Consider the following 25,658-nt stretch of genomic DNA (forward strand, 5'->3'; position numbering starts at 1 on the left):
CCTGACGCAGGGCTCGAACTCACGGACCGCGAGATCGTGACCTGGCTGAAGTCGGACGCTTAACCGACTGCGCCACCCAGGCGCCCCCATCATCGGCTTTAAAAAAACAACTACAACAAACAAAAAACACACACAAAACCAAAAAACAATTGCCCTTGCAACTTCTTCCAAGCTGAAATGTGATAAACTGGACAATATAGTCCTAATCATGCAAATAAGGCTAATGGGCTAGAGCAATTCTCAAAGCATGGGGCTATCACGTGGAAACCTGTTAGAACTGTAAATCTTCAGAATCCACCCAAGGCCTACTGACTCAAATTCCAGGGGTGAGGCTCAACAAATCTGTGGTTTTAAGAGTCCTATAGGAAACCACTACAATAAAGGAACCCACTAAGAGGAATAAATGTTAAGTTTTTATGGAATGAGGACTAAAATAATGCTATTGGCCATGGCATTTAAGATGGCTGATGAGCTTTGGCATGACAGTAAGAGTTTATTTCAAAGCCCTCTAGGTGGGGTGCCTGGCTGTCTCAGTAGAGCATGTGATTCTTAATCTTGTGGTTTTGAGATGGAGCCCCACACTGAGCACAGAGATTACTTAAAAAAAAAAAAAGGCCTTTGGGTGATTCAGACGCACACTAAGTTGTTAGAACTACTGCTTTAGGGAACAGCAATGCACCCTATGCTACACCACACTATTATCATTAAAGAAGAAATACACTTATTTAAGCCACTGTAACGTAGCATTATCTTAATACAGCATTTAATAGAAGAGATCCTATAGTTAAGACTGCAAAGATTCAAATTCTGGCTCCATTGTTCAGTTGTCGAATTTGGGTAAGTTCCTTCGCCTCTATGAATTCATTTCCTTAACTATATAAATGGACATAACAAAAACAGTACCTACTCTTATAAGACTGTTATAAAAATTTACGTGACTGGGGTTTCTGGGTGGTTCAGTCAGTTGAGCATCTGCCTTCAGCTCAGGTCATGATCCATGGTTCATGGGTTCAAGACACGCAGCTCAGAGCCTAGAGCCTGCTTCGGATTCTATGTCTCCCTCTCTCTCTGCCCTTCCCCGGCTCATGCTCTCTCAAAAATAAATAAACACTACAAAAAATTTTAAGAAATTTAAGTGATTATCAATTTAAAAGGCATATCAGTAAGCAATCAATCAATTAATGCTAACTGCTATTAAGACAATTACTGAGGAGCGCCTCAGTGGCTCAATCGGTTAAGCGTCCAACTTCAGCTCAGGTCATGATCTTGAGGTTCACGAGTTTGAGCCCTGCATCAGGCTCTGGTGCTGTTGGCTCAGAGCCTGGAGCCTGCTTTGGATTCTGCATCTCCCTCTCTCTCTGCCCCACCCCTCCTCCACTTGTGTCTCTCTCTCAAAAATAAACACTAAAAAAAATTTTTTAAAGATAATTATTGAAATAGGTAATCTGGTGAAATATGGAACGCAAAAACTCATTACTCCATCTTATTCCCTATTAATGAGAGTATAAAAGTGGTATTTGGAGGTGAAAATGAGCCACTAGTCTATATAAAGGCTATACAATTTCAGTTTCTATGCACAGAATTATGGCCCATCCTCAAACTGTATACCCCACTGCATTCCTTCCCTACGGTTCTCTAGACACTAAAAATCAACTAACACTAATGAGTCATCACACCTATTTTGTTTTCAGTCTTCTCTCATGCTACTCCTCTTTCCCAAGTGAAATCTTAATCAGTTTATCAGTGCTCACCTTAAACAACAAATCTGCTACAGGCTTTTATGTTCCCCAGGCCTAAAATGGCTGCTTTCCTTACGTGGATTCAAAACTAAATGTAGCACCTGAGATAAATGTGTACCAATCCTCAACAAAGCCTAAGTCAAAAGCCTAAGTTAATGATCTGGGATCAGGAGGTGTCAAATTTGTTTCTATCATTGTTCAAGCTCACTAACCATATTATGAAATTAAGCTAGAAAAGAGAATTTTGTAAATTACCTGAAAAGATTCTCTATTTTTACGCTGTCGTCTCCTTTCCCTCAGCAAACTCTTTTGTTTTTCTTCTTCTTCTTCCTTTTCTAAAGCCCGGATGTGTTCTTCAAAGCAAATTAATGCATCTTCTTTATCCATGTCTAGAGTTTTTTTGAGTTAAAGAGAAATTAAAATGTCCAATATCAGTAAGATACACAATTTACATTAACTTCTTACAAATCCCAAATTTGCCTTTCCAAAACACTGTACTTAAAACTTGAATATGACTCGTCATCTAAATAGGAAATGTTTAGAAAAAATTCCTAAACACCCTCATTAAAAGATACCTTGAAGTTGAGGGTGAAATGAAGACCATGCACATGACATAATTAAGGAAAATAAAATGGTTACTGTAAAATTTGTCAGCAACATTAGAATTACCCAAAGAGCTTTTAGGCCTTACCCCAAACCTACTGAAGCAGGTTATTCGAAGGGTAATCCAGAAAGGTGTAATTTAAAAGCAACTATGTAGTCACAAAAAGATAGAATGTGGGGAAGCTTAGTAAAGGATATTGCTAACACATTTTTTGCTGTTTGCAAATCTCTAAAGCCATTACCTCAAGGAGACAGTGTGAGTGAAATTGCGGTAATTAATCTGGTTCTTACTAAGTCACATAGAAAAGGTAAAAAATAATTTCAGGTTTGATGTAGGACATATATATTTCAAGGATTATCTAATAAAGCTAATATTTTCTTCCTAAATAATGAAACTCAACTAGACTCTATTTGGAAACCAACAAACACTGTATCAGGAATGGACAAACATCTGTTCAGTTAGTGATCTCTAATAAAAGTGAGAATTCTTTGCTGTTGGGACTTTTAAAAAACTTTTGCCCGTCATTCTTACTCTGCAATTCCTCATCTTCTGCAAAGGTTGGATTATCCATCAGATACTGCTGTGCTTCAGACCACGTAGTAGAGTATGTTACATTAGCCATGTTGTCAAGTATGTTTTTTAAGGCTTCCCAATTTCTCTTTCGTAATTGCTTTGCTTGCTCCTAAATCAAAAGTATGAATACATATTTTGAGGTTCAAACAAAGTATGGTATCTGAAGTACAATCATTGAGGGCTTATTTATTACAATCTGATGTCCCAATTTCATGTTACCCATTTATTTTAAATATCAACACTACCTTTCAAGTGCCCTTGTCAAAATGCTTAGCTTGGAATTGCTTGCCTTCTATTTGTTTTTTGGGTTTTTTTCTGCCTCTCTTCTAAGAAGCTGGAATCTGGAAACTGTATCTCCCCAACAACTCTATAAATCTCTCTTCCTATAACTATGCATTATAGACAAAGTCTAAAACTAAAGTTACTATAGACAAGACTCACAGTAGGCAAATATTACAGTCTTTACCTTCAGTTATGTTCAAATTCTTGTTAATAATTACATTTCTATAAATTTCTTAAGAGTGAATAATATACAACAATGCATAATAAAACAGATACGAAGTGCTTTAAAACACTATCCTATAAGCACATTTTAGTGGTAACAATTATATATCACTGCTGTTCCTATAAAAGAAACATATAGATTATAAACAAAATTACTGAGTATTTTAAAAACTTAATGAATTTTAAAAAAAAGGTATCTTTCAAAGTGGGCATAAGATAGCCAATTCGTAATAGTTCAAGTAATAGTTGGATAAACCTGTACCTACTATGTCCACATCAGTAACTACCATTATAGGAACTATTTTTTTTTTTAAAGCTTATTTATTTTTGAAAGAGCATGAGCGTGCGCATGAGTGGGGTAGGGGCAGAGAGCTCTAACTGAGCCGAGCTGTCAGCACAGAGCCTGACTCAAGGCTTAATCCCATGAACTGTGAGATCATGACCTGAACCAAAATCAAGAGTCGGATGCCCAACCAAATGAGCACCCAGGCATCCCAGGAGCTCTCCATTTTTAAACCTAACTTTTAATAAAGAGATCTGCAACACCACATAAATTGAATAAACAAAAAAATGGACAGGTTATAAAGTAACTCCTAATCAGAATGAAGAAACAACTTGTTTTATCTAGAAATATGAATAGCAAGGAGTGAATAATACCTTTTCTTTTTTTGAAAGAAAGAATAAAACATCTTCATAGATTTCAAGACGATCACGTTCTGATATTGCATTCCAGACTTCCATCTCTCCAAACATTTGCTCTGCTTTTCTAGTAAAAAAAAAAAAAAAAAAAAAAAAATAGATGTTACTCTATATTGCTCAATAAAAATTAATTTGAGGCCAATTTTATGGTAAGTTTAAAACCACCCGATGAGCATTCTTTTCCACTCTAACTTCATGAGTATATTATACACAGGAAAGCTTCTGGATAATTAACAAAAAAAAAAACAAAAGAGGCCTCCATTCCTCCCTAGAAATGAAGTGGATAATTCTAACTGAGCCATGTTTTGTAGTCAAAACTGTATTTCTTAGGGTAGCTACATGGGTAGCTTAGGGTGGCTACATGGACACTAACTGTCCATGGAACTAAATTATAGACATCAAAGAGTTGCCAGAAGTTTAGTTAATACATGAGATAGAGGACTATTTAAAAAAATGAAGAGTTCCTCACTAACAACTTTCTTGAAGACAGAGGAAAATAAGGAAGCATATATGGAAAATGAACTGAACAACTTACTGCAAATATGTTAAATCTCAATTTTTATTATAAGTAGAAAGAAGTGAAGCTTTAATTATTATATTCAGTCTACCTCCCCTTTTTAGTGCCTAATTAATAACTCAGTATGAAGTTAAATTCTACATTTAATTACTGATTTATCTTGTATCTTATGAAATTGCCACATTCAGTCATTTAGCTTTATTTAATGAGCATCTGCTTGGGATTAGTTATGGCATTTGGCAAAACATCTGACACAGTAACAATGCAGTAAACATACATTATGCATTTCTAAAAATCTTACTTGTATCTGGTTGTGGAAGTCATTTTCTCATGATTTTCAAGAAAACGCTGAAAGGATTCCTTAGCTTCTTTGTATTTCGATCTTGCTTCTTCTTTTTCTTCTTTCTCTGTTTGGACTTTGTAAGCATTAAAGGCCTGCTTTTTTTCACTCAACTTTGCTAAAGCACTGAATAGAAAAATACCATATAAGACTAAATGAAGGCAGGATGGTCAAATGTCAATGCTTCGGGAAAATAAATTCATTCACAAATTAAGAAAATTTCAGTAAGATATTAAAAATTAAGAAATGATTATAGAAAATAATTTCTACTTTAAAAAGATTCTAGTTTTCTCTGTGGCAAGGTGCTCAAAAATGTATGACAAGTTTTTTGGCTTTTTTTGGTTCATATCTGACATAGAACAATTGTTCTTGATATCCAAAACTACAGAAGACTATGAAAGTGAAAAGTTATACTATTTTACACAATTTTGAATTTGCTAGGGTTGGAAAAGTAAATAGGAAACTTCAAGTGTTACCTGTATCGTGGATCATTAATGATCATTTTCATAGCTTGTTCCCATGAAGCATTAGATGGTACTCGCTGAAAACCATTTAATTACAAAATTAGAACTTTGCACGAATATAATAAAAGTCATACAACAGGAAATAAAACACAATACTCACTGCAAACATCAAGCACTTCCCTTTGCACAAGTTTAAAAGAGGTCTAATAACTTCATATTGAACCAAGACAAACCTTGGTATTATACAGACTAAAAAGAAAACTTAAAACTGATATTTAAACAGAGCATGAATAATTTTTAAGACTATTGATTAAAAGGTAAGCAATTTTTGTAAATAAAAAACATTATATCAAATATGGAGGTGGAATGTGCTATGTATTACACTGTACATGATAGGTTTTTTTGGTGAAGATCAGTTCCACAAAAATATTCTTCAAAAAAGATTAAATTATTAGACAATAATTATATGTCACATAAAAATGTTTAATACCTTTTCTTTTAATAATTCTTTAAATGCTTGCTTTGCCTCCTCCTTTGTATTCCAAGTATAGGTCTTTTTTGCTGGTTGGCTTTCCTCCTCTTCTTTTTTGGGAGTAAAACTAGAGCGAAATTTAAACATGGTACTTATAATTTAAATATACATTTGCTTCACTAAGAAAAACAATGTTGTAATTATTTAAGCGTCTGTATTGAGATTAAAGTTTACAATTTTAGATATAATATATTAGAACAATAAATTTGGTTAAGCGTCCAACTTCAGCTCAGGTCATGATGTCATGGTTCAGGAGTTTGGGCCCTGTGTCAGGCTCTCTGATGTCAGTGCCGAGCCTGCTCTGGATCCTTTCTCCCCCTCTCTCTCTGCCTCTCCCCTGCTCACACACTCAAAAATTAATGAACATTAAAAAAACACACACACAAAAACAAAAAACAACTTATCCAGTGCCTTCATATCAGTGTCTTAATAACTAAATATTTGGCTAAGTGTGTACAAATATAAAAAAACATGTCGAGGATCAATGAAATCAGAGGGCAAACTACGCCTATGTGCCAAATCTAGACCACTTCCTGTTTCTGTAAATATATAGCTTTACTCACGAGCTTGTATAGTGTTTATGGCTTATTGTGTGCTACCACAGCAGAACTGCATCACTGTGACAGACTTTATGATCCACAAAACCAGAAGTATTTACTCTTCGATAAGTTACAAAAAAATATGCCAAACACTGACCTCAAACAAAAAGAATTAACGTACCCAAGAATTACCAATTGTACTAGTATGGGGATCTTATGAAATGCAAAGGCCATATAATTCTAATGTGTTCTTCCATATAAAGGGAAAAAATGCAGAAAAAACAAAAACGACTAAGTAGAATGCTTACGGGAAGATACTAGAATAAATAAGGGGAATGTTCTTGTAAACAATGAAATCAATGTATTTAAATATTAAGATGGATGATCATGTTTGGAACTTGACATCATGGTTAACATATATATAAAAAACATATATAAAAAATATATTCACACTCTCTCAATCAAGTAACCTTACTTTGGGAAGTTCATTTAAAACTGTCAGAAACAGTATAAAGAGCTCAAACATTAAATGGTCTATACTGCAGTAATTAGATTATACTGACTTAGGAACTATAAGAAAATACTAGAAAGAAAATAAGCAGGAAATAACTGTCCCTAAAATTATGAAAAAATAAATTATGGAAAAATAAAGTATAAGAGATATAAAAAATATCAATCCCGGGGCACCTGGGTGGCTCAGTTGGCTGGGCGTCTGACTCTTGATTTTGGATCAGGTTTTGGATTTCATCTTGATTTTGGATCAGATTTGGATCTCACTGTTCTGGGATCGAGCCCCACATCAGGCTCTGTGCTGAGTGTGGAACCTGCTTAAGAGTTTATCTCCCACTGCTCATCCCCCACTTGCGCTTGCTCTCTCAAATATTAATAAAATATTAAAACAAAAAATAATATCCCAAAACCTAAATATCTACCAGAACACTGAAAATTATATTTATGTAAATATAATATGCCATCATCCAACATGATGGAGTATATGTCTTTACAATGTAGAAGACGTTAGATAGGTGCATAAAATAGATAATGCCCACATTTTTAAATGCACAGAAAATGGGCAGGAGGGGCACCTGGCTGGCTCAGTCGGAAGAGCATGCAACTCTTGATCTCGGGGTTGTGAATTGGAGCCCCATGTTGGCTGTAGAGAGTATTAAAAAAATAAAATTTAACAGACAAAGATGAAAAAAAAAGGGAAAAGAATATAAATAAAATGTTAATTACTCTTTTATGCCTTAAATATACCTTACAGAGTCCTTTTTCAACTTCTAAACATCAGAAAAAATTATAAAGTTATTTTCACTTTGGGAAATGTTCTTGTAAATATTCATGATATGTACAGTTGGGAGATGAAATCAATGTATTTAAATATTAAGATGGATGATCATGTTTGGAACTTGACATCATGGTTAACATTATTTTATGAGGACATCATTAAAGTCAAGAAGCATAGTACTTTTTGTATCTGTATAAAGCACAGCCATATGAAATTTTACCAGATTATAGCGAACACAAGTACATGTAAACTATAAACTGACAGATGCAGCTGTTTTGCCTTATTAAAAAGTTGTACCGATCTAATTACAAAAACAGTTTTCCAATATCCTACTGAATCTTTATTTTTGCTTACTTAATTTTTGCTTCTGTTTGTACACCAAACCATAGCACTTCCTTGCAGGGCTGTGCTAATCCATATTTGACTATCACATAATATGGAAAATCAGGGGCGCCTGGGTGGCTCAACTGGTTAAGTGTCCAATTTCGGCTCAGGTCATGATCTCACAGTTCGTGGGTTCGAGCCCCATCTCGGGCTGTGTACTGACAGCCCAGAGCCTGGAGCCTGCTTCAAATTCTGTATCTCCCTCTCTCTATGCCCCTCCCCTGCTCTCACTCTGTCTCTCAAAAATGAACATTAAAAAAATAAAGAGAGAAAATCAATAATACTAATCCTGTCTTTAAAATTTTATTTTATTAATATGGACTTTTGGCATTAATTCTGATCTAAAATTAAAGATTACTGCACCATTATTGATATATCGTGATTACTAAGGTGCCTGGTAATTAAGAACTCCCTTTAAATTTGTGTCGCACCCTATATCTATAAATTCTGCTTCCTAGAACTTTTGAGGATTAGTTTTCCAACAGATTAAGAGCATGACCCCACAAAATTCAGCCATGAAAAGGATTCATTATCTAAAAGCTCATGTTTTGATGCTCAACAACCTTTTCAACACTTAATGGCCACCAAGTAAACTGGCAATTTCTAGTACTAATGAAGTCTGGTACTGATTTGCAAAAAAGAAGTCACTAAACTTACTCAGCTACTGCTTCCTGCTTAGCTGTTTCTTCTCCAGTATTACTGGATACTTCCATACTCTGATCCTGAACAGCAGGAGTACTAGTAAGTTGTGCTTGTTCTTCAGTTGAAATTGTTACTGTATTTTCGTTATCTACAACAGTAGCAACAATCGAAGTAACCTCAGGCTCAGGAACAACTGGAACAGTTCCACCCACAGTATTAGAAGCAGAGGTGGAAGCACTGGCATTGGCTGCAGCAGCAGCGGCAGCAGCTGCCGCTGCGGCTGCAACAACAGCGGCTGCAGCTTCTGCGGCAGCCATGGTGCTCATTGTGGTCGGAATTTCGGTTGTAGGAACTGGGGCTGTTGATGTTGTGGTGCACTCTTCTTGCTTACTATATGTTAAAAAAAAACAAAAACAAAATTGGTCATCTCATTAAGTCATACATCAGCAAGCCAAACAACACTAATTTTTATCATAAAATCAAATGAATAAGAGAAACCATAAAAGGAAAAAAGGCTGTATGCCAAACTATTAAGCTATCTAAAAAGACTGAAACCAAAGAATGAAACTGGATTACTCTGAGCAAACATTCGGGATAATTTATGACAGGGACTCATGAACACTCTGAATTTCCAAAAGTCCATTAACTGTTTTCATTTACAAAACACCCTACTATCAGGCTGCATTACAACATAAAATTTGGCCTATATCATAAATTTCTATAAGAACTTTAAATTTTATCCATTTTACATACTAAAAAAAGGAAGAGATATATAATACTTTATCCATTACCAAATTGATAAATCAAACCAAATCCTGGACTTTTCTATAACACAGTCTCCTTAATTCATAAAGGATGCAGTCCAAATTCAAACAATCACTGTCTAAGGAAAGTGTCATTTGTGTGTCTTCATTAAGTATCCTTCCCCTTCCCCCAAATCCTCCAAAGACATCCAACCACCAGACCTAACATATTAAATACTATTTATTGTATAAAGCAAAGAATTAAAATAAGAATGTTATAGGAGATACCAAATTTGTAAATTGTACTGATATCCAAAAATTGCTTACCTGGTTTCTTCAGCTTTGATCATTGCTATTAAAGAGAAAAAAGAAAGTTACATGACATGGTTTTTAAATACAGTCACTGAAAACAAACTTTAAAGGGAGATAAGGAGAAGTTTCATACAATAAGATTTAATTTACCATCCACAAATACATCAACTTTTTCAGAGCAAATGCTTGCTCCAAAGTTCCAGGGTAGCAATTAAAGAATGAAGACAAATTTAAACGACAGCAGTTTTTAGGAAAGTTTCTCTGCACACTGCTACTTTCCCAAAGGCTGCTGGCTACTGCAAAAACTCCCTGAAAATATCTGTATAATTCTGGAATAAAACAGTATTTTTCTCAGAGTTAAAACTATGTTTTTGTTTTTGTTTTTCAAAGATACTATATTCAAAACGAGACCAAATTCATGTTATGAAATTCCAGCACATATATACTAGCACTGACAGGTAGATAAATAGTTATGCACACCAACTATTTGTAGTAGGGTTATATCAAAAATGAGCTTGGTATTTCTTACATGAATAAAATGGGATTCTACCTATCTACAGTATTATTATTATTATTATTATTATTATTATTATTATTATTAGCCAATGCTAGTGTATAAGTTTAAATTGGGCTTTAAAGATTTGCATTCAATATTTTAGCTTTTATTCCAATTAATTTTTTCTTTATGGGTAACAAAAATATTCAGCTTCAGTAGAGAATGAGGCCCTCCACATAAATGATAACAAAACTGAACTTAATTAAAGTATTTTAAAAATTTTTTCCCTTTAATGAAAATGATTTCTGAAAATACGTTTAGGATGGCTGACAAAACATACTAAAGGAGTCATCACCGCTAATATTAATGTTTTTTGGATACAATGATGATCTAAACCAATTATGTGACACAGGAAAAATGTAAATAGACTTAAGACCACAGCGCCTTTAAAAAAATTTTATTGTCTTTACTTTTAGATGTCCTTCTGTAGACATCTTTATTCTACACTGTATTCTACACTGTAGACTAATTATTAGCCCCATTTCTAAAATCTATTGCTTCTAAGTTGATAGTTTATGACACCAGATTCTACTAGAAGTGAGAGTAAAAGAATTAAATTTTCAATTCTTACTCTAATCTCTGCTATTTGAAGAACTAGGTTTTATATTAGGTAGTATTTCCAGACTTTCAGGGGTATTCTGAATAGCTGAGGATAATGAAAAACTCTCCCTTTGCAAGTAAAACATGGCATTTTGTTTAATTCTCCCATTAACACACATAAAGGCTATTTAAAATTTTTTTTTTTTTTTTTTTTACTATTTTTGAGAGGCAGAGAGACAGAGCATGAGCAGGGGAGGGGCAGAGAGAGGGAGACACAGAATCCGAAGCAGGCTCCAGGCTCTGAGCTGCCAGAACAGAGCCCAATGCAAGACTCGAACCCACAAACTGCAAGATCATGACCTGAGCCGAAGTCAGACGCCCAACTGACTGAGCCACCCAGGTGCCCCATATAAAGGCTATTTTAAAATGTGCCAAAATAAAATCAGCATTAAATGTATAGTCTGACAATACATTAAAAAGATTTAAACTGATTAAGACTCAAGGTTCTTTGCTATCTGCTACATGAGTTAAGCCACCTATTGTATGTATGTACCAACACTCACAGCTGTATTTAGAAATACTGTACATGATGTCCTTATTCAATTTTCCAATAGTATATTAATGGCTTTAAAAAGAAAAGTATTTTAAAAGCTCCAAGCTCATTTATAATATAACCCTTAAATGAATTCTTTGAATTAGAGATTTCTCACTGCAGATTTTTCCAATCATGGTTAGTGAACATTAGTAACATACTCTAAAAATGTTAAATAATGACAGAAAATGAATTATCAAAGCAGCTCACCATGCAGGTTTGATTTTGTAATAAGACTTCCAGCAACAATGGTATTCTGGTATCCTAGTTTCAGTGGAATCAAATCAAATAAAAATCTATTTAAAATCTATAGAACTGATATCTAGAGCAACAAGAAAATAAGAGCCCATAAAACTGTTATACCATTTAAAACGTTCTAATCATTTAATTTTTAAAAATAAGACCTGTGTTTGAACAATACTATTTATGAAGGATTGCTTCACTGTGAATGACAATATGTAAAAAATTAACATTAAAAGTTATATTTTCCTGTGTTACCTTCAAGATCCTCAAGTTCTTTAGGTTTGGCCCAGCGGGATTCTTTTGTTTGAGAATTATAATAGTAAGGCTTTCCAGAGTCAGATTTGTATTCCTTCCAGGGACATTTAGATAAAAGTTGCTGAAGGAAAATAAAAATCTTCAGTTAACAGTAATATATTTAGCATCACTCATCATTCACATCACTGTTTCACTAAATATTATCAATCTGTACAAATCAAACGCTTGTGAGATGATAAGCTACCAAATGTAGCTTACCAGGTGATGTTATTTGAAATGTTTATCTTTACAATAATACTGCAACATTCATATTATTTCAGATTTATGCTGTTACTTAAGGAAACTCACTTAAGATAATACATCTAATTAAGGGTCAGAGGCAAGATTCAAAACCAGGTCTATATAAATTTCAGATCGTATTTGCTCTTGCCATTTATACCCCACCATAGGTAAAAATTATCATACATGTTTCAGAGACTTCTCAAATACAAATTAAAGTAGGAAAAACATAAATGCTAGGAAAAAAGCAAAATCTGGTTTAGCCTGCTTACATGTCAGTTTTATGGCTAATAATTTATTAAACCTATATGAACTCTCTTATGTAAGGAAACAAAGTATGATATACTTAAAACCTAATATAGAAAACTGGTTAGGGCGGCATGAGAATGTTATTGAAAACTTAACTTTAGACAGTGTCTTAGTAATATTTAATGATGAAATAATTGTCTACATTAGTACTGGGATTAAAAAAATAATTATAGTATCTGCCAACCTTCCATCCCAAGTGTTGCTAACACACTGCATATTAGTGTGGTGGCCTGGAAAATATTTTTATCTGCTCAAATTCCTCAATTTAGAGGGAGAAAAAAATATATGCTGCCAACTAGGAAAAATCTCTAAGTATGGCTTGAAATGCCAAGTCAATTCTTACTTAGGACTCTTGATTAGTTCCTAATTAAACCACATGCTATAATGCTTACTTAGTTTTTTCCTTCAATGTACCTTCCACATCTATACATTCTGAACAAAACTTGCAACATAAAATGAAATTTACATGCTTTTCAGGGGCTTTCTCCACAGAGACAGATAATTTTCAGCTCTAAGAGAAGGAAGCACTTGTATTTGTAATTTAATTCCATCTCCATTACCCCCAACCTCACTGGAAATTTTTAAAAATTCATTGCAAGACATCTGCGATCACCTAAGTTTGCTATAAAGAGGAAAACAATTTAAAATGTGAATTTAAAGAGTAAAGGGCAAGCAGAGAGAGAGTCTTATTGCTCTTCCAATTTATTCTTTAAATCAATCTTTCCCAATCTGATGCCACCCAACCAATAAGCATTCCTGAGCAGGGGCCAAAATCAGTAAAAAAAGGACCTAATCTATTTAACAATCCCTAATCTCCAAGCCTCAAACTTGTACCTCAGCAGGTGTTTTCAGATCATCCGGTTTCTCCCAAGTAGACTGTTTTGTTTCAGTATTGTAGTAGTAAGTCCTTCCATCAGGTGATTTATGTTCGGTCCACATTGATTTCTAAAGAAAAAAATTACAAAAAGATTCAAATTTTTTAACAGTGCTATGACAGTGAATATTAGTTTTCATTAGTTTCATTAATAATATACAAAGAAATTAAAAGTACAAGATGGACATATTTTTGACAGTTTAAATCACTTAGAATAACACATCATTGCAAGTGGGGAGTTAACTGCAAAATAGACCATTTTAAAGTACTTCAAAAGTAGTATGGCTCTATTGAGGTTTTAGAATCTCTAGATTCTACCCAGTCTCTCAGAAGTATAAGGATATGACTGTTTCACCTAGAAACAGTAACTTTGTAACTGTTGTAACGTATATAGCACATAATATAATCTTTCAGCAATACAACCTATGCCTTGTAGATAAAATATATGAAGTAGATGCTAATGTAGTATATAGGTGGATTGATCATGAGCTCAATAACTTTATTTGCATCAAGCTGGACAAAGTTCTAAACTGACATGCCATAAAGACAGCTGTCAAAATTAGAAAGGATAGGTTTTAGATGACAATCAGAATTTAACAATCAAGGTGAAATTTAACAGGGATAAAATGTGAATCCAAATGCCTCAACAAAATAGAGGTGAGAAAATTTTATGTGATACTAGTTTGATACAGAATAGAACTTCATTCTTGGGTCCAAAAGAACTACTAAGAGCATATTAAAAGTTGCTAGTAAAACCTCAGCCATCAATAGACATGATGCCTCAAATTAAGGCTGGTTAAGAGTTTTACAGGGTTCCCATAAGTATGCATTTAAAATAATCACAAAAGGGGCAGGAAGAAACTTTGAGAGGTGACTGGTGTCTGTGGTCTTGGTGGTGATAGTTTCTCAGGTGTATGTATTCCTCAAATCATCTAGTTGTACACGTTAAATACATAGTTTAATATGTCAATCATATCATAATAAAGAGGGTTTAAAAGTAATTTTACAAGGAATCATTAAGGAATTACTGGATGAGATCAAAGGTACTAAGTCCAGTTCTAGGTACCAGATCATTTAGATAGTAATGAACTGAAGTATGATTGAAAGAAGATTAGAGATGTCCTATATCACATTTCTTCGAATCTAAGACAAAACATTACTGTACATACCTCTAAGAAAGAAGTAAAATCATCTTCAAACTATTCCATGCTTTTTAACCCTGAGATTTTGTTAACCTTTTGAAAGATGTATTCTTATTCAGACACTGATTTTATAACAATTCCATTTTTTGAAAAGAAAAATAGGCAAATAAAATAGTTAAGCTATTCCTTAAACTTCACATTGAAACCATTTTTTGTACAAGAGCTGCTGATGTCCATTAAATTTCACACTGTATCACCCTCTATGCTATAAAAAAATATTGGTAATGGAGCATTTATTAAAACAAAAACAAAAAACTAAGTCACCAGTACTAGTTCTTAATGATCTTCTGAACTTATTTAAAGCTGACCTACCTTTCTTTTTTCCTTATCAACTTTATTGAGAAATAGAATACACCTACTTTTGATTTCGGCTTTGGGAATGTGGCTCAACATACATTATTTCATTGCTTTTTCTGCTCTCTCACCATAATCATTTTATTCCTAGCTAATAAGAGTGCTGTGCCATTATTTCTAGAATTTTCTTTCAAACCACTGACACTTATTCTTCTGATGTTGGCACTTTTGTTGTTCAGTCATGCACAACAAAGCCATAATTGCTGCCTGGAGAATGGAGATCATAGGACACTATGTAGATTATAGGATGCATCTTAATTACAGACATGTCCAATGGTCAAAGCAAATATGCTAAGTGATTTAAGAAACATTTGCAAAATGTGGGAATGGAGAACAAGAAAAGATGACTCAAGGAGAGAAATTAATGTCATTTAGAACACAAGTAGATGAGGGAAGAGGATTATTTTCTGGAACTTCTGAGGAACTAGAGTTAATGTGAAGGGATTATAAACAGTCATTAGAATCCAAAGAAAAAAATTGATAAAATTTGAGCAGTTTGGTAAGGAAATGTTTGGCCTTTTCTATATAAATTCGTTAAGTCATCTGACATGACTGCAAAATGGCTTTTTGCATGGTGTAGGATAGTTAAGATAGTTCAAAAGGTATATTAAATTCTTTAACTTGTTCTAGCACTTCATGCAGAGTATGACAAATACAATCTCTCTGGAGCAAACAAGACTGCACTAAAGGGAAATTGACCTAAGTTCCAAAATTATATTTAAACTTCCCAAGTCACATCTACTAAAGAGCATCAAGGAAAAGAAGTTCACCAGAAACAAATTTATGAAAAAATGGAATGAAAAAGGGTGCCAAATAATAGGGAAAAACAGGAGAGAGATATACAAACCACTAAAACAAACAGTAAACAATTTAGTATTCATTAGCTACTACTTTATTCAAGTCTTACAGCTACACTACAAGCAATATGAACACTATCCTCATTTTTCAAAGAAGAAAACCAAGACTTAGGAGGGTTAATATAACTTGTTCATAGTGATTCAGTTAGTAAATAATAAAACTAGAACAATTCAGTCATATTTGCTTCTAAAGACCACATCTACTCATGCTGAAATGTTTTGTCAGGGATATTATATTCAGAACAGTCTGTCAATAAGGACAGATAAATTCCTGATCTCCTAATGAGTAAGAAGCACTGTATCAATTTTCAGTTAATTCTTTTAATAACCTTGCCAAGGTAGATACAATTTATTATTTCCACTTTATAGAAGAGAAAACGTAACACAACAAAATACAAGAATATGCTCAAGGTAACACAGCTAGCTAGTGAGTTCATTAGAACACTGGGCCCACATACTGAGGTCCTATGAAACAAGTCTCTAACACTTTGCATCAATAGAAACAATCTATACCAATACCTTAACTAATATACCAAATCCACTTATAGAAGTCAATTCTGGAGTAAGGAAAATGATTTATCTGATAAGCTTTTGCTCCTTTTCCTTAAATGCATCTAATCTGCAACTTGAAGTAAAACTGTATCTTGCCTCTGGCCAAAACTAGGACTAATATTTTAAAAGAAAAACTTAAAAACAAATGTATCCTGAATGCTGAATATAAGATGAAGAATGGCATAAAATATCAATGGGTATATAGATAACAACTTTCTTCATAGGATAAAACATGACTTCTGCAAATAGTTGTTAAGTACTGAGTACAGTCTATTCAAAAAATATTTTCCTAAAAATTACCATTTTTTTTAAAAGAAAGACCTCTCCAGACCAATACACCAATGATGCCTATCAAATATTTAGACTGCCTCTGCATAATTAGAGAAAACCTAATAAACATGTAGATGTGTAGTATTCTGAATGGCCCCAAACCAGGACATTAACTTTTAACCTTAAGGTTAGCTGCTTAGAGGGCTTGTAAGAGATACTAAGATAATCCTTGCATTGGAGCTTTATTCTGCACTTTTGTCACAGATGACAGCCTTCCCAAAATTATTTTATTACTGACAGTTACTGTATTATTAAAAAACTGTCAAGACAAATGGCAGGTCTGGGGAATCAACCAAAAGTTGACATTTTTACAAATGATAAACTAGAAGGATAAATATGAAGAAGAAATTAAAAAACTATCATTCTTAATATACAAATATCTACTACAATCATTAAGATGATCTAATGGAAAAATAAACATCGCCATTAACAAAACTCAATGCAGATAAGTAGATATTCAACTTCATTAGTAAATCAAGGAAGCATACATTACGTGAAAACTTTGTTCATCAGATAAATCACAGACTTAGTATACAATGTTAAAGGGTGTGAAGAAAAGTGCACTGTCATGCTAGTGTTGGGAATGGAATTAGTATTGTTTTGCTGAATGGCAATTTGCTAGTTCTCATCAAAATTCAAAATGCAAGCAATCTCTTAATGCTGATATTTTATTCACAAAATCCCATTTATATAGTTGCAAAGATGTACAAGAATGTCCTCTACAGGATTACTTGTAATGTCAAAAAATTTGAGATTATTCAGTATCCACACTCATAGGAAAAGAGTTCAATTAGGGTCCATCATACTGTGGACTTATGGAGATCTGTTTAGAAAATGTCGAAGATACAGTGTGAAACAGAGTAAGACGTTGTGATATATCAGCAAAACATACACAGAAAATATTTAAAAGGAAGACTGGGTAAAGGGAAAAAATGCACATATATAATTATCAAGAGAGCTAAAAGATTCCAAAAAGCTAGTCAACAATTAGGTTCTGAATAAATTCAATAAACATATAAATAATTATATGCACATGAGATACGCATTTATACATACATAGATACTTCTGTAAACTATAAGCCCAACTGAACAAAACCAAAAGCAAGTGACTAAATCTAACATTAAATAGACAGGAAAGTCCTCTCAACTACTCTAAATAAGGGAAAGGAGAAAAACCCAAAATATAAGATCAGAATTAAGGAACAACATAACCACAAACAGATGATTTACAATCAATTCCCCAAATCTAAAGGAAATTATTTCCTCACAAACGACTACAATTTACCCTAGAAGAAAACACATCATACATGAATATTCCAATTACCATAAAAGAACCCAACTAGACAATTTCATAAAACACCACATCATAAACTTTAAAAAAAACAGAGACATACAATATACTTCAGATAATCAGAAAAGATGAAAAGTTCCTTACTAATAACAAAACTCAAGAGAAAGGTATCAAAAGAGAAGCAGGTAATGTTACTTATGAATGTTATTTTTAAATGTAAAAATTTAAATATAACATTAACCCATTAGCCAAAAGAATCCTGCATTGTATATATTCGGACAAAGTAGAACTTATTGTAGAAGTGCCAGGTGGTTTGATATTGGGAAATCTATAAAGAAGAAATTATTTCTGTTAACAAATTGAAAAAAGAAAACACCACATGAGCACACTAACAGACTTGGTCAAATCACATCTTGAAAATTATGACCATTCAGAAGTAAAAAAAAAACACACTTAACAAAAACCCCTGAATGATAAAGGTCAACTTATCAAAAACCAATAAAAATTACTGTAAAGCCACTTCCATTAAAATCATGAACAAAATGCGAGTCTGCAATCACTGTTTCAACAAATACATTATGGCAATAAAATGAAATAAATAATTGGTATAAATATTTGGGAAAGAGATATATTCTCTTATCTTTACTGCTAAAGATTCAAATAAAATCTAGTTAAAATGAAAAAAAAAGTATTCTAATTTTCTAGGAAAATAAAAAAGTATTCCAATATTCCACTTGGCTATAAGGTAAATATATAAAAATCTTTGAACTTACAATAACTAGCTTGAAATGAAAACACAAAAATATCCTATTCACAATATAACAAATTTTTAGAAGGTAAAATAAATAAAAATAGCTATGATAGCAGTTTATCCCACCTAAACAGAAGTTAAAGCAAAAACCAAAATGAAACCAGAGGGACTTCTGTATGGGTAAAAAGCAACACACCAAACTTAGCATGCATTTACCAATTTAGTCTTGAAATCACAGCAACAATAAAAAAATACAGGGAGAAAAATATGAGATCTTTTCAAGTTAAAGATTTTAAGACACTCCCCCCTTAGGCAGATCAAACAGATGAAAGATACGCCAAGACAAAAGAATCACAAATTGACCTTAAATTAAAAGCACACAAAATATTCCAAAAATCTAATCTTAAAATGAACACAAATGAAGGTTTAGTACAATGCAAACAACAGCTCATAGACTGCTTTCTAAAGATTATATGCAAAAAAGTATACTTCATTAAAAAAAAAGGAAAAAAAATGTCACCCAAAGACATGATCCATGAAAGAAAAGAAGTAACTGTCAGAGACTTCATTAAAAATTTCTGTTCTGCCAAAGTCACAGTAAAGAGAATGAAAAGACAAGCCAAAACCTGGGACAAAACATCTGCAAAGGGCACCGGTGATAAAAATTAAAAACAAACAAACAAAAAAACCACCTGTTAACCAGAATATACAACCCTCTCCCCCAACCCCCGCTTTTTGTTTTTTAAAGTTTATTTATTTTGAGAGAGACAGAGAGAGCACGAATGGGGGAGGTGCAGGGAGGGAGAGATCCCAAGCAGGCTCCATGCTGCCAGCGCAGAGCCTGATGCAGGGCTTGAATTCACGTATCTGTGAGATCATGACCTAAGCCAAAACCAAGAGTCAGACACTTAACTGACTGAGCCACCCAGGCACCCCAGAATACACAGAGACCCCTTAAAACTTAGCATTAAGAATACAAACAACCCAATCAAGAAATGGTCAAAGATCTGAACAGATACCTCACCAAAAAAGACATACAGGGGATAAAGAAGCCTATGACAAGATTCTTAACACTGTACATTACTACAAATTAAAATTAACTCCCATTTATTACTGGTGAGACTTCAAAACAGCATAGCCACTTTGGAAGAGAGTTTGGGAATTTCTTAAAAAACTAAATACATTAAAAAATTTTTTTTAATGTTTATTTTTGAGAAAGAGAGTGAGCAAGTGCACACAAGAGAGGGGGACAGAAGATCCAAAGTGGGCTCTGTGATGTGGGGCTCTAACTCACAAACCATGAGATCACCACCTGAGTCGAAGTCGAACACTCAGCTGACAGAGCCACCCAGGTGCCCCAAAAACCAAATACATTTTTACCATATGATCAAGCAAGTATGCTCCTTGGTTATTTATCCAAATGGCTGAAAACTTATGTCCACACAAAGGCCTACTAATTAATGTTTGTAATAGTTTTAATGATTGCCAAAACATGGAAGCAAAACTAAGATGTCTTTCAGTAGATGAATGAACTTGTGGCAAGTCCAAACAATGAAATATCATTCACTATTATTATTGTTACTATTGTATTATTCAGTCCCCAAAAGAAAAAAGGTATTAAGCCATGAAAAAAAAAGCATATTAAATGCATTTAAGTGAATGAAGCCAGTGAAGAGGGTATATACTGTATGATTCTAACCATATGATACTCAGAAAAAGTAAAACTACATAGGCAATAAAGAGATCAGTCGTTGCCAGGGGTAAGGGGTGGAAATTTTTAAGGTAGTGAAACTACTCTGTATGCACTGTCATGACAGATACAACTCATAGAATGCAGAACACTGAGACTAAACTCTAATGTAAATTGGACTGTGGGTAATAAAGATGTGTCAATGTAGGATCATTAATTGTAACAAATGTAACACTCTGGTGGGAGATGCTGATATGCATCTGTATGCAAGTAAGGGGAGGGGGTATTAAGAAACTCTCTACTTTGTGTTCAATTTTGCTAAGAACCTATAATCGCTCTACAAAACAGTCTATTTAAAACAATCCTAAACCTAGAAACCAAGAAAAACATACCACTTAATACCCTTTTAACAAAGAAGTCAAATGAAGGAAAAAGAAAAGATACTGGGAGCTGAGTAAAATGAAAACTATGTCAAATCTTAAGCAACACAGCTATAGCACTATAAAAAATAAGAATGTGTAACAACCATGAGTTAAGTACTCAAGAAACTAGAAAAAAGGCAACAGAGTAACCAAGAAGGAAATAAAGATGACCTCAGAATAAGCTGAATGGTTGTCCCCTCCAAAATGCAAAGTAAAAGCAATGATAGGATTTCTAACTCTATGCTAAATAAATCTCAACAAAGTAGGTATCTGTAAAAACATAAATTAGAAGAAAATTAAAAGTGAAATAGCTCAACCACCACCAGAGAAATTGAAATGGTAATCCAAAATCTCTATCCTCAAAAAATATTAGGCCCAGTTAGTTTTTAGTTGTGTTCTATCAAGCTGTTAAGAAATAAGTTATGCATCATTTATATAAGTTGTTCTAAGGATCAGAAAGAAAAGGGTTACTGCCCAGATAGAAACAACCTAAGTAAGATATTAGCGAATTGAATTCAGAAGGAATAAATACACAGGTTCACATATATATATTCTTAACACCCTTAATTAATAACTAGGATTCACTTTAGTAATGCTAAGATGAGATATCAGAAAATATATCTGTACACTTGCACTTTAACAGACTACAGAAAAAATACCATGACCATCTCAACTATGAGTTTTAAAATCCAGTTCATAATGACCTCTCTCTCAGCAAACCAGGAAAAGAAAGCATCAACTTAATAAGGGTCATACATCAAAAAGCTGCAGTAAACATATTAAATACAGAAATTCAATACATATTTGCTTTGAGAGAGAAAACAAGATAAAGATGACAGTTTATCACTGCTACTACTCACCATAGTACTAGAGGTTCTGGCTGACACAATAAAAGTTGAAATATTAGATATGATGATTAGAAAAACTCGTTATTTGAGGAAGATAGTGTAACACACACAGAAAACCCAAAAAGCAACAGGAGTTCAGCAAACCTCCTGGATAAAGTATAGGAGAAAGATTCAAAATAGCACCAAATCTTATAAAACATCTATAAATTAACAGAATGAGGGATAGACAAGCCTTCAATAGGAAAAACTTAAAGCCGTATTACAAAACAGACAAAAAAACTGACTACCATGTTCACTGATATGACTTAATATTGTAAATACGCCCCACAATCTATAAATTCAATGCAACGCCAATCAAAATACCAAAATTATCTTTTTGGACAACCTGACAAACTGATTAAAAAATTTAGATAGTATAATATCATTTATAGAAAAAAAAAATTATATATAAAAAACCTAAAGACTTCACCAAAAAACCTGTTAGAAAGAAATTCAGTAACATTGCAGGGTACAAAAATCTGTTGCATTTCTAAACACGAACAAAGTTAAGAAAAATTAAGAAAAAAAAAATTCCATTTATGAATGCACCAAAAATAGTAAAATGTCTAGGAAAAAATGTAAGCAAGGAGGTGAAAGACCTGTATGCTGAAAACTGGATACTGATGAAAATAACTGAAGACTAAATAAATGGAAAAGATGTTCCATATGCTCATGGATTGAAAACTGATATTGTTCAAATGTCCATACTACATAAAGCAATCTATAGAATCAATGTAATCCCTATCAAAATTCCAATGACACTTTAAAAAAAAATAGAACACACTGTCCTAAAATTTGGATGGAACCACAAAAAGACTGAATAGCTAAAAAGTAATCCGACGAACAAAGCTGGAGGCATCATGCTCCCTGCTCTCAAACTGTATTACCAAGGTATTGTAATCAAAATAGTATATAGTACTGGCATAAACACAGATATCTAGATAGTATAACAGAATCAAGATCTCAGAAATAAACTTATGTATGGTTGATTTACGACAAAGGAGGCAAAAATATACACGAAAAGGACAGCTGCATGCAAAATAAAACTAACTAGTTAGATTAGTATTTTCCATCATGCATAAAAATCAACCCAAAATGGATTTAGGCTCGAATGTAAGACCTGAAGCCCTAAAACTCCTAGAAAAAAGGCGGCAAAGCTCCTTGATCATCACTCTTGGCAATCATTTTTTTGGATCTGATTCCACAGCAAACATAACAAAAGCAAAATATACAAGTGGACTACATCAAACTAAAAACCTCTGGCACAACAAAGGAAATCAACAAAATGAAAAAGCAACCTACTGAATGAGAGAAAAATATTTGCAAAACATGCAATGATAAAGGGCTAACATCCAAAACCTATAAAGATCTCATACAACTTAACAGCAAACAAAACAAAACAAAACAAAAAAACCCTAAAAATCTGATTAAAAAACAGGCAGAGGATCTGAACAGACATTTTTCCAGAGTAGATATACAGATGACCAAAAGACTTATGAAAAGATGCTCAACATCACTATCAGGGAAATGCAAATCAAAACTACAATGTGGTATCACCTTACATTTGTTAGAATGCTTATTCTCCAAAAGAGATAATAAATGTTAGCCATGATGTGGGGGAAAAGGAAATCCTCATGCACCACTGGTGGGAATGTAAATGCTGTAGCCCCTACAGAAAATAGTATGAAGGCTCTTCAAAAAATTAAAAGTAGAACTACCATACTATTCAGCTGTTCCACTTCTGGGCATTTATTCAAAGAACACAAAATCATTAACTCGAAAAGATTTATGTACCCCTTGGTTCATTGCAGCATTATTATTTACAACAGCCAAGATACGGAAATAACCTAAATGTCCCTAGATGGATGAATGGATAAAGATGTGGTACACGCACAAAAATACTATTCAGCTATAAAAAGGATGAAATCTTGCCATTTGCAACAACACAGACGGGCCTTGAAGGCATTATGCTAAGTAAGAGAAGTCAGAGGGAGAAAAACAAATACCTTAAGATCTCACTTACATGCAGAATCTAAAAAACCCAAACTCAGATACAGAGAACAGATTACGTGTGGAGGTTCAAAATCGGTGGAGGGGGTAAACAGGTACAAATCTCCACTTATTTTAAAATAAGTAGGTTATGGAGATGTAATGCACAACATGGTAATTACTATTAATACTGTGTTGTATATTTGAAGATTAAGAGAGTACATCTTAAAAGTCCTCATCACAAGAACAAAAGATCTGTAACCAGGTATAATGACAGATGTTAACTAGATGTATTGTGATTTCAAAATGGATACAAATATCAAATTATTATGTTGTAAAAAAATAAACAAAGAATATAAAGAAATAAGAATAAGAAAAAACACCCAAAAAATCTACACAAAAAATTTCCTGAACTTTTCCCAATACATGCATTTCTGAGGACATGTATCCAAGTGATCACCTATTCAGGAGGGTAGATGGGAGTGAAGATGAAGAATAAAGTGAAAAAATGTGAGGAATCCTCTCAGGATCAATGACAATGACTATCATCTGAAGAATTCAAGTAACTCAAATTTGTGTACCTGAAATCTAATAAGAATTAAAGCAAAAAGAAGTTTTCAAATATACAGTATTTTTAGACGGGAAAATTTAATAGAAAAGTAGAAAATGTCAATTCTCCCAAAACTGAAATGAATTAAATATAATCCCAGATAAAAACACAATTTTGTCTTTTGAGTGTGTGTGGGTATGTGTATACTTACAGATTATTTTTGGAGGGGGATACAAGAATTCATGTACTAACATCCAAAACCATTTAAGGAAATAATGAAAAGAGAAACCATGAAGACTTGCCTTACTAAATATTAAAGTTATTTTAACTGGAAAACGTGAGAAATTGGATGAAAAACAAATACAGCCAATGCAGAAGAAAACTCAGAAACAGATGTCAGAGTATGTACAAATTTAATATATGATAGAAAAGATTCTTCCAATTGAGGGAAAAAGGGGTTTCACAGACAATGGACACAACCAAAACATTAATGGTGGTGGTCCCCTCAAGGTGGAAAAATTTAGGGTGAAATTTACTTTCTTCTTTTTAACTTATGTTTGCTTCTTAATCCCTCAAGTGAGCCTGCATTATTTAAATCAATAGGAAAAACATGCAGCAATCACTAGTCAAAAATACAAAAAGGCACTTACAATGGAAGAATACGACATGGACATTTAAAAACCATTCAACTTTAAAAAACAGAAGATACAAGAAACTTTAAAACATTTAAATACAGTTCACAATTAAAAGTCTTCCCCCCATATTTAAAATATTAACACATTTATAATCAAGTCACAGCTTTCTGTATTTCCTCAACCGTAATATGAGGATAACAGCTACCTCTCAGGACTATTTTGATTAAATCAGATCATACATATGAAGTCTTCTTTCCATTGATATTTAAGGAATTAAAAAACACAAAAATCTAAGGAAACCTTGAGGCCAAAAGCTATGGCTTTTATCAAGAAGGATAAAATAGGAATCTTTTTTTTTTTTTTTTTTTAACGCTTATTTTTTTTGGGACAGAGAGAGACAGAGCATGAATGGGGGAGGTGCAGAGAGAGAGGGAGACACAGAATCGGAAACAGGCTCCAGGCTCCGAGCCATCAGCCCAGAGCCTGACGCAGGGCTCGAACTCACGGACCGCGAGATCGTGACCTGGCTGAAGTCGGACGCTTAACCGACTGCGCCACCCAGGCGCCCCAAAATAGGAATCTTTAAGTAAGGCTTTCAAGCTTATTTTCTCAAACATCAT

The 25,658-nt window shown here is 33.5% G+C and overlaps 1 protein-coding gene across 10 annotated transcripts in view; it reads right to left on the reverse strand.

Annotated features, from left to right (window-relative positions):
* The window catches only part of PRPF40A (pre-mRNA processing factor 40 homolog A), a 53,549-nt gene that overhangs the window by 9,383 nt on the left and 18,508 nt on the right, over positions 1–25,658 (reverse strand). For 6 of the 10 annotated variants that reach the window (XM_043576742.1, XM_043576740.1, XM_043576737.1 and 3 more), the window contains 11 exons: positions 13,489–13,599; positions 12,067–12,187; positions 11,779–11,832; positions 9,896–9,920; positions 8,841–9,215; positions 5,931–6,039; positions 5,453–5,517; positions 4,938–5,102; positions 4,078–4,186; positions 2,875–3,025; positions 1,995–2,128 (listed from right to left, as the gene is read on the reverse strand). In XM_043576742.1, coding sequence (XP_043432677.1) covers positions 1,995–2,128; positions 2,875–3,025; positions 4,078–4,186; positions 4,938–5,102; positions 5,453–5,517; positions 5,931–6,039; positions 8,841–9,215; positions 9,896–9,920; positions 11,779–11,832; positions 12,067–12,187; positions 13,489–13,599 — 1,419 coding nt within the window. The remainder of the gene's footprint in view (positions 1–1,994; positions 2,129–2,874; positions 3,026–4,077; positions 4,187–4,937; positions 5,103–5,452; positions 5,518–5,930; positions 6,040–8,840; positions 9,216–9,895; positions 9,921–11,778; positions 11,833–12,066; positions 12,188–13,488; positions 13,600–25,658) is intronic. The other 4 variants (XM_043576739.1, XM_043576738.1, XM_043576735.1 and 1 more) reach the window with 1 other exon arrangement.

Source organism: Prionailurus bengalensis, chromosome C1 (assembly GCF_016509475.1).
Source record: "Prionailurus bengalensis isolate Pbe53 chromosome C1, Fcat_Pben_1.1_paternal_pri, whole genome shotgun sequence".
Lineage (NCBI taxonomy): Eukaryota > Metazoa > Chordata > Mammalia > Carnivora > Felidae > Prionailurus > Prionailurus bengalensis.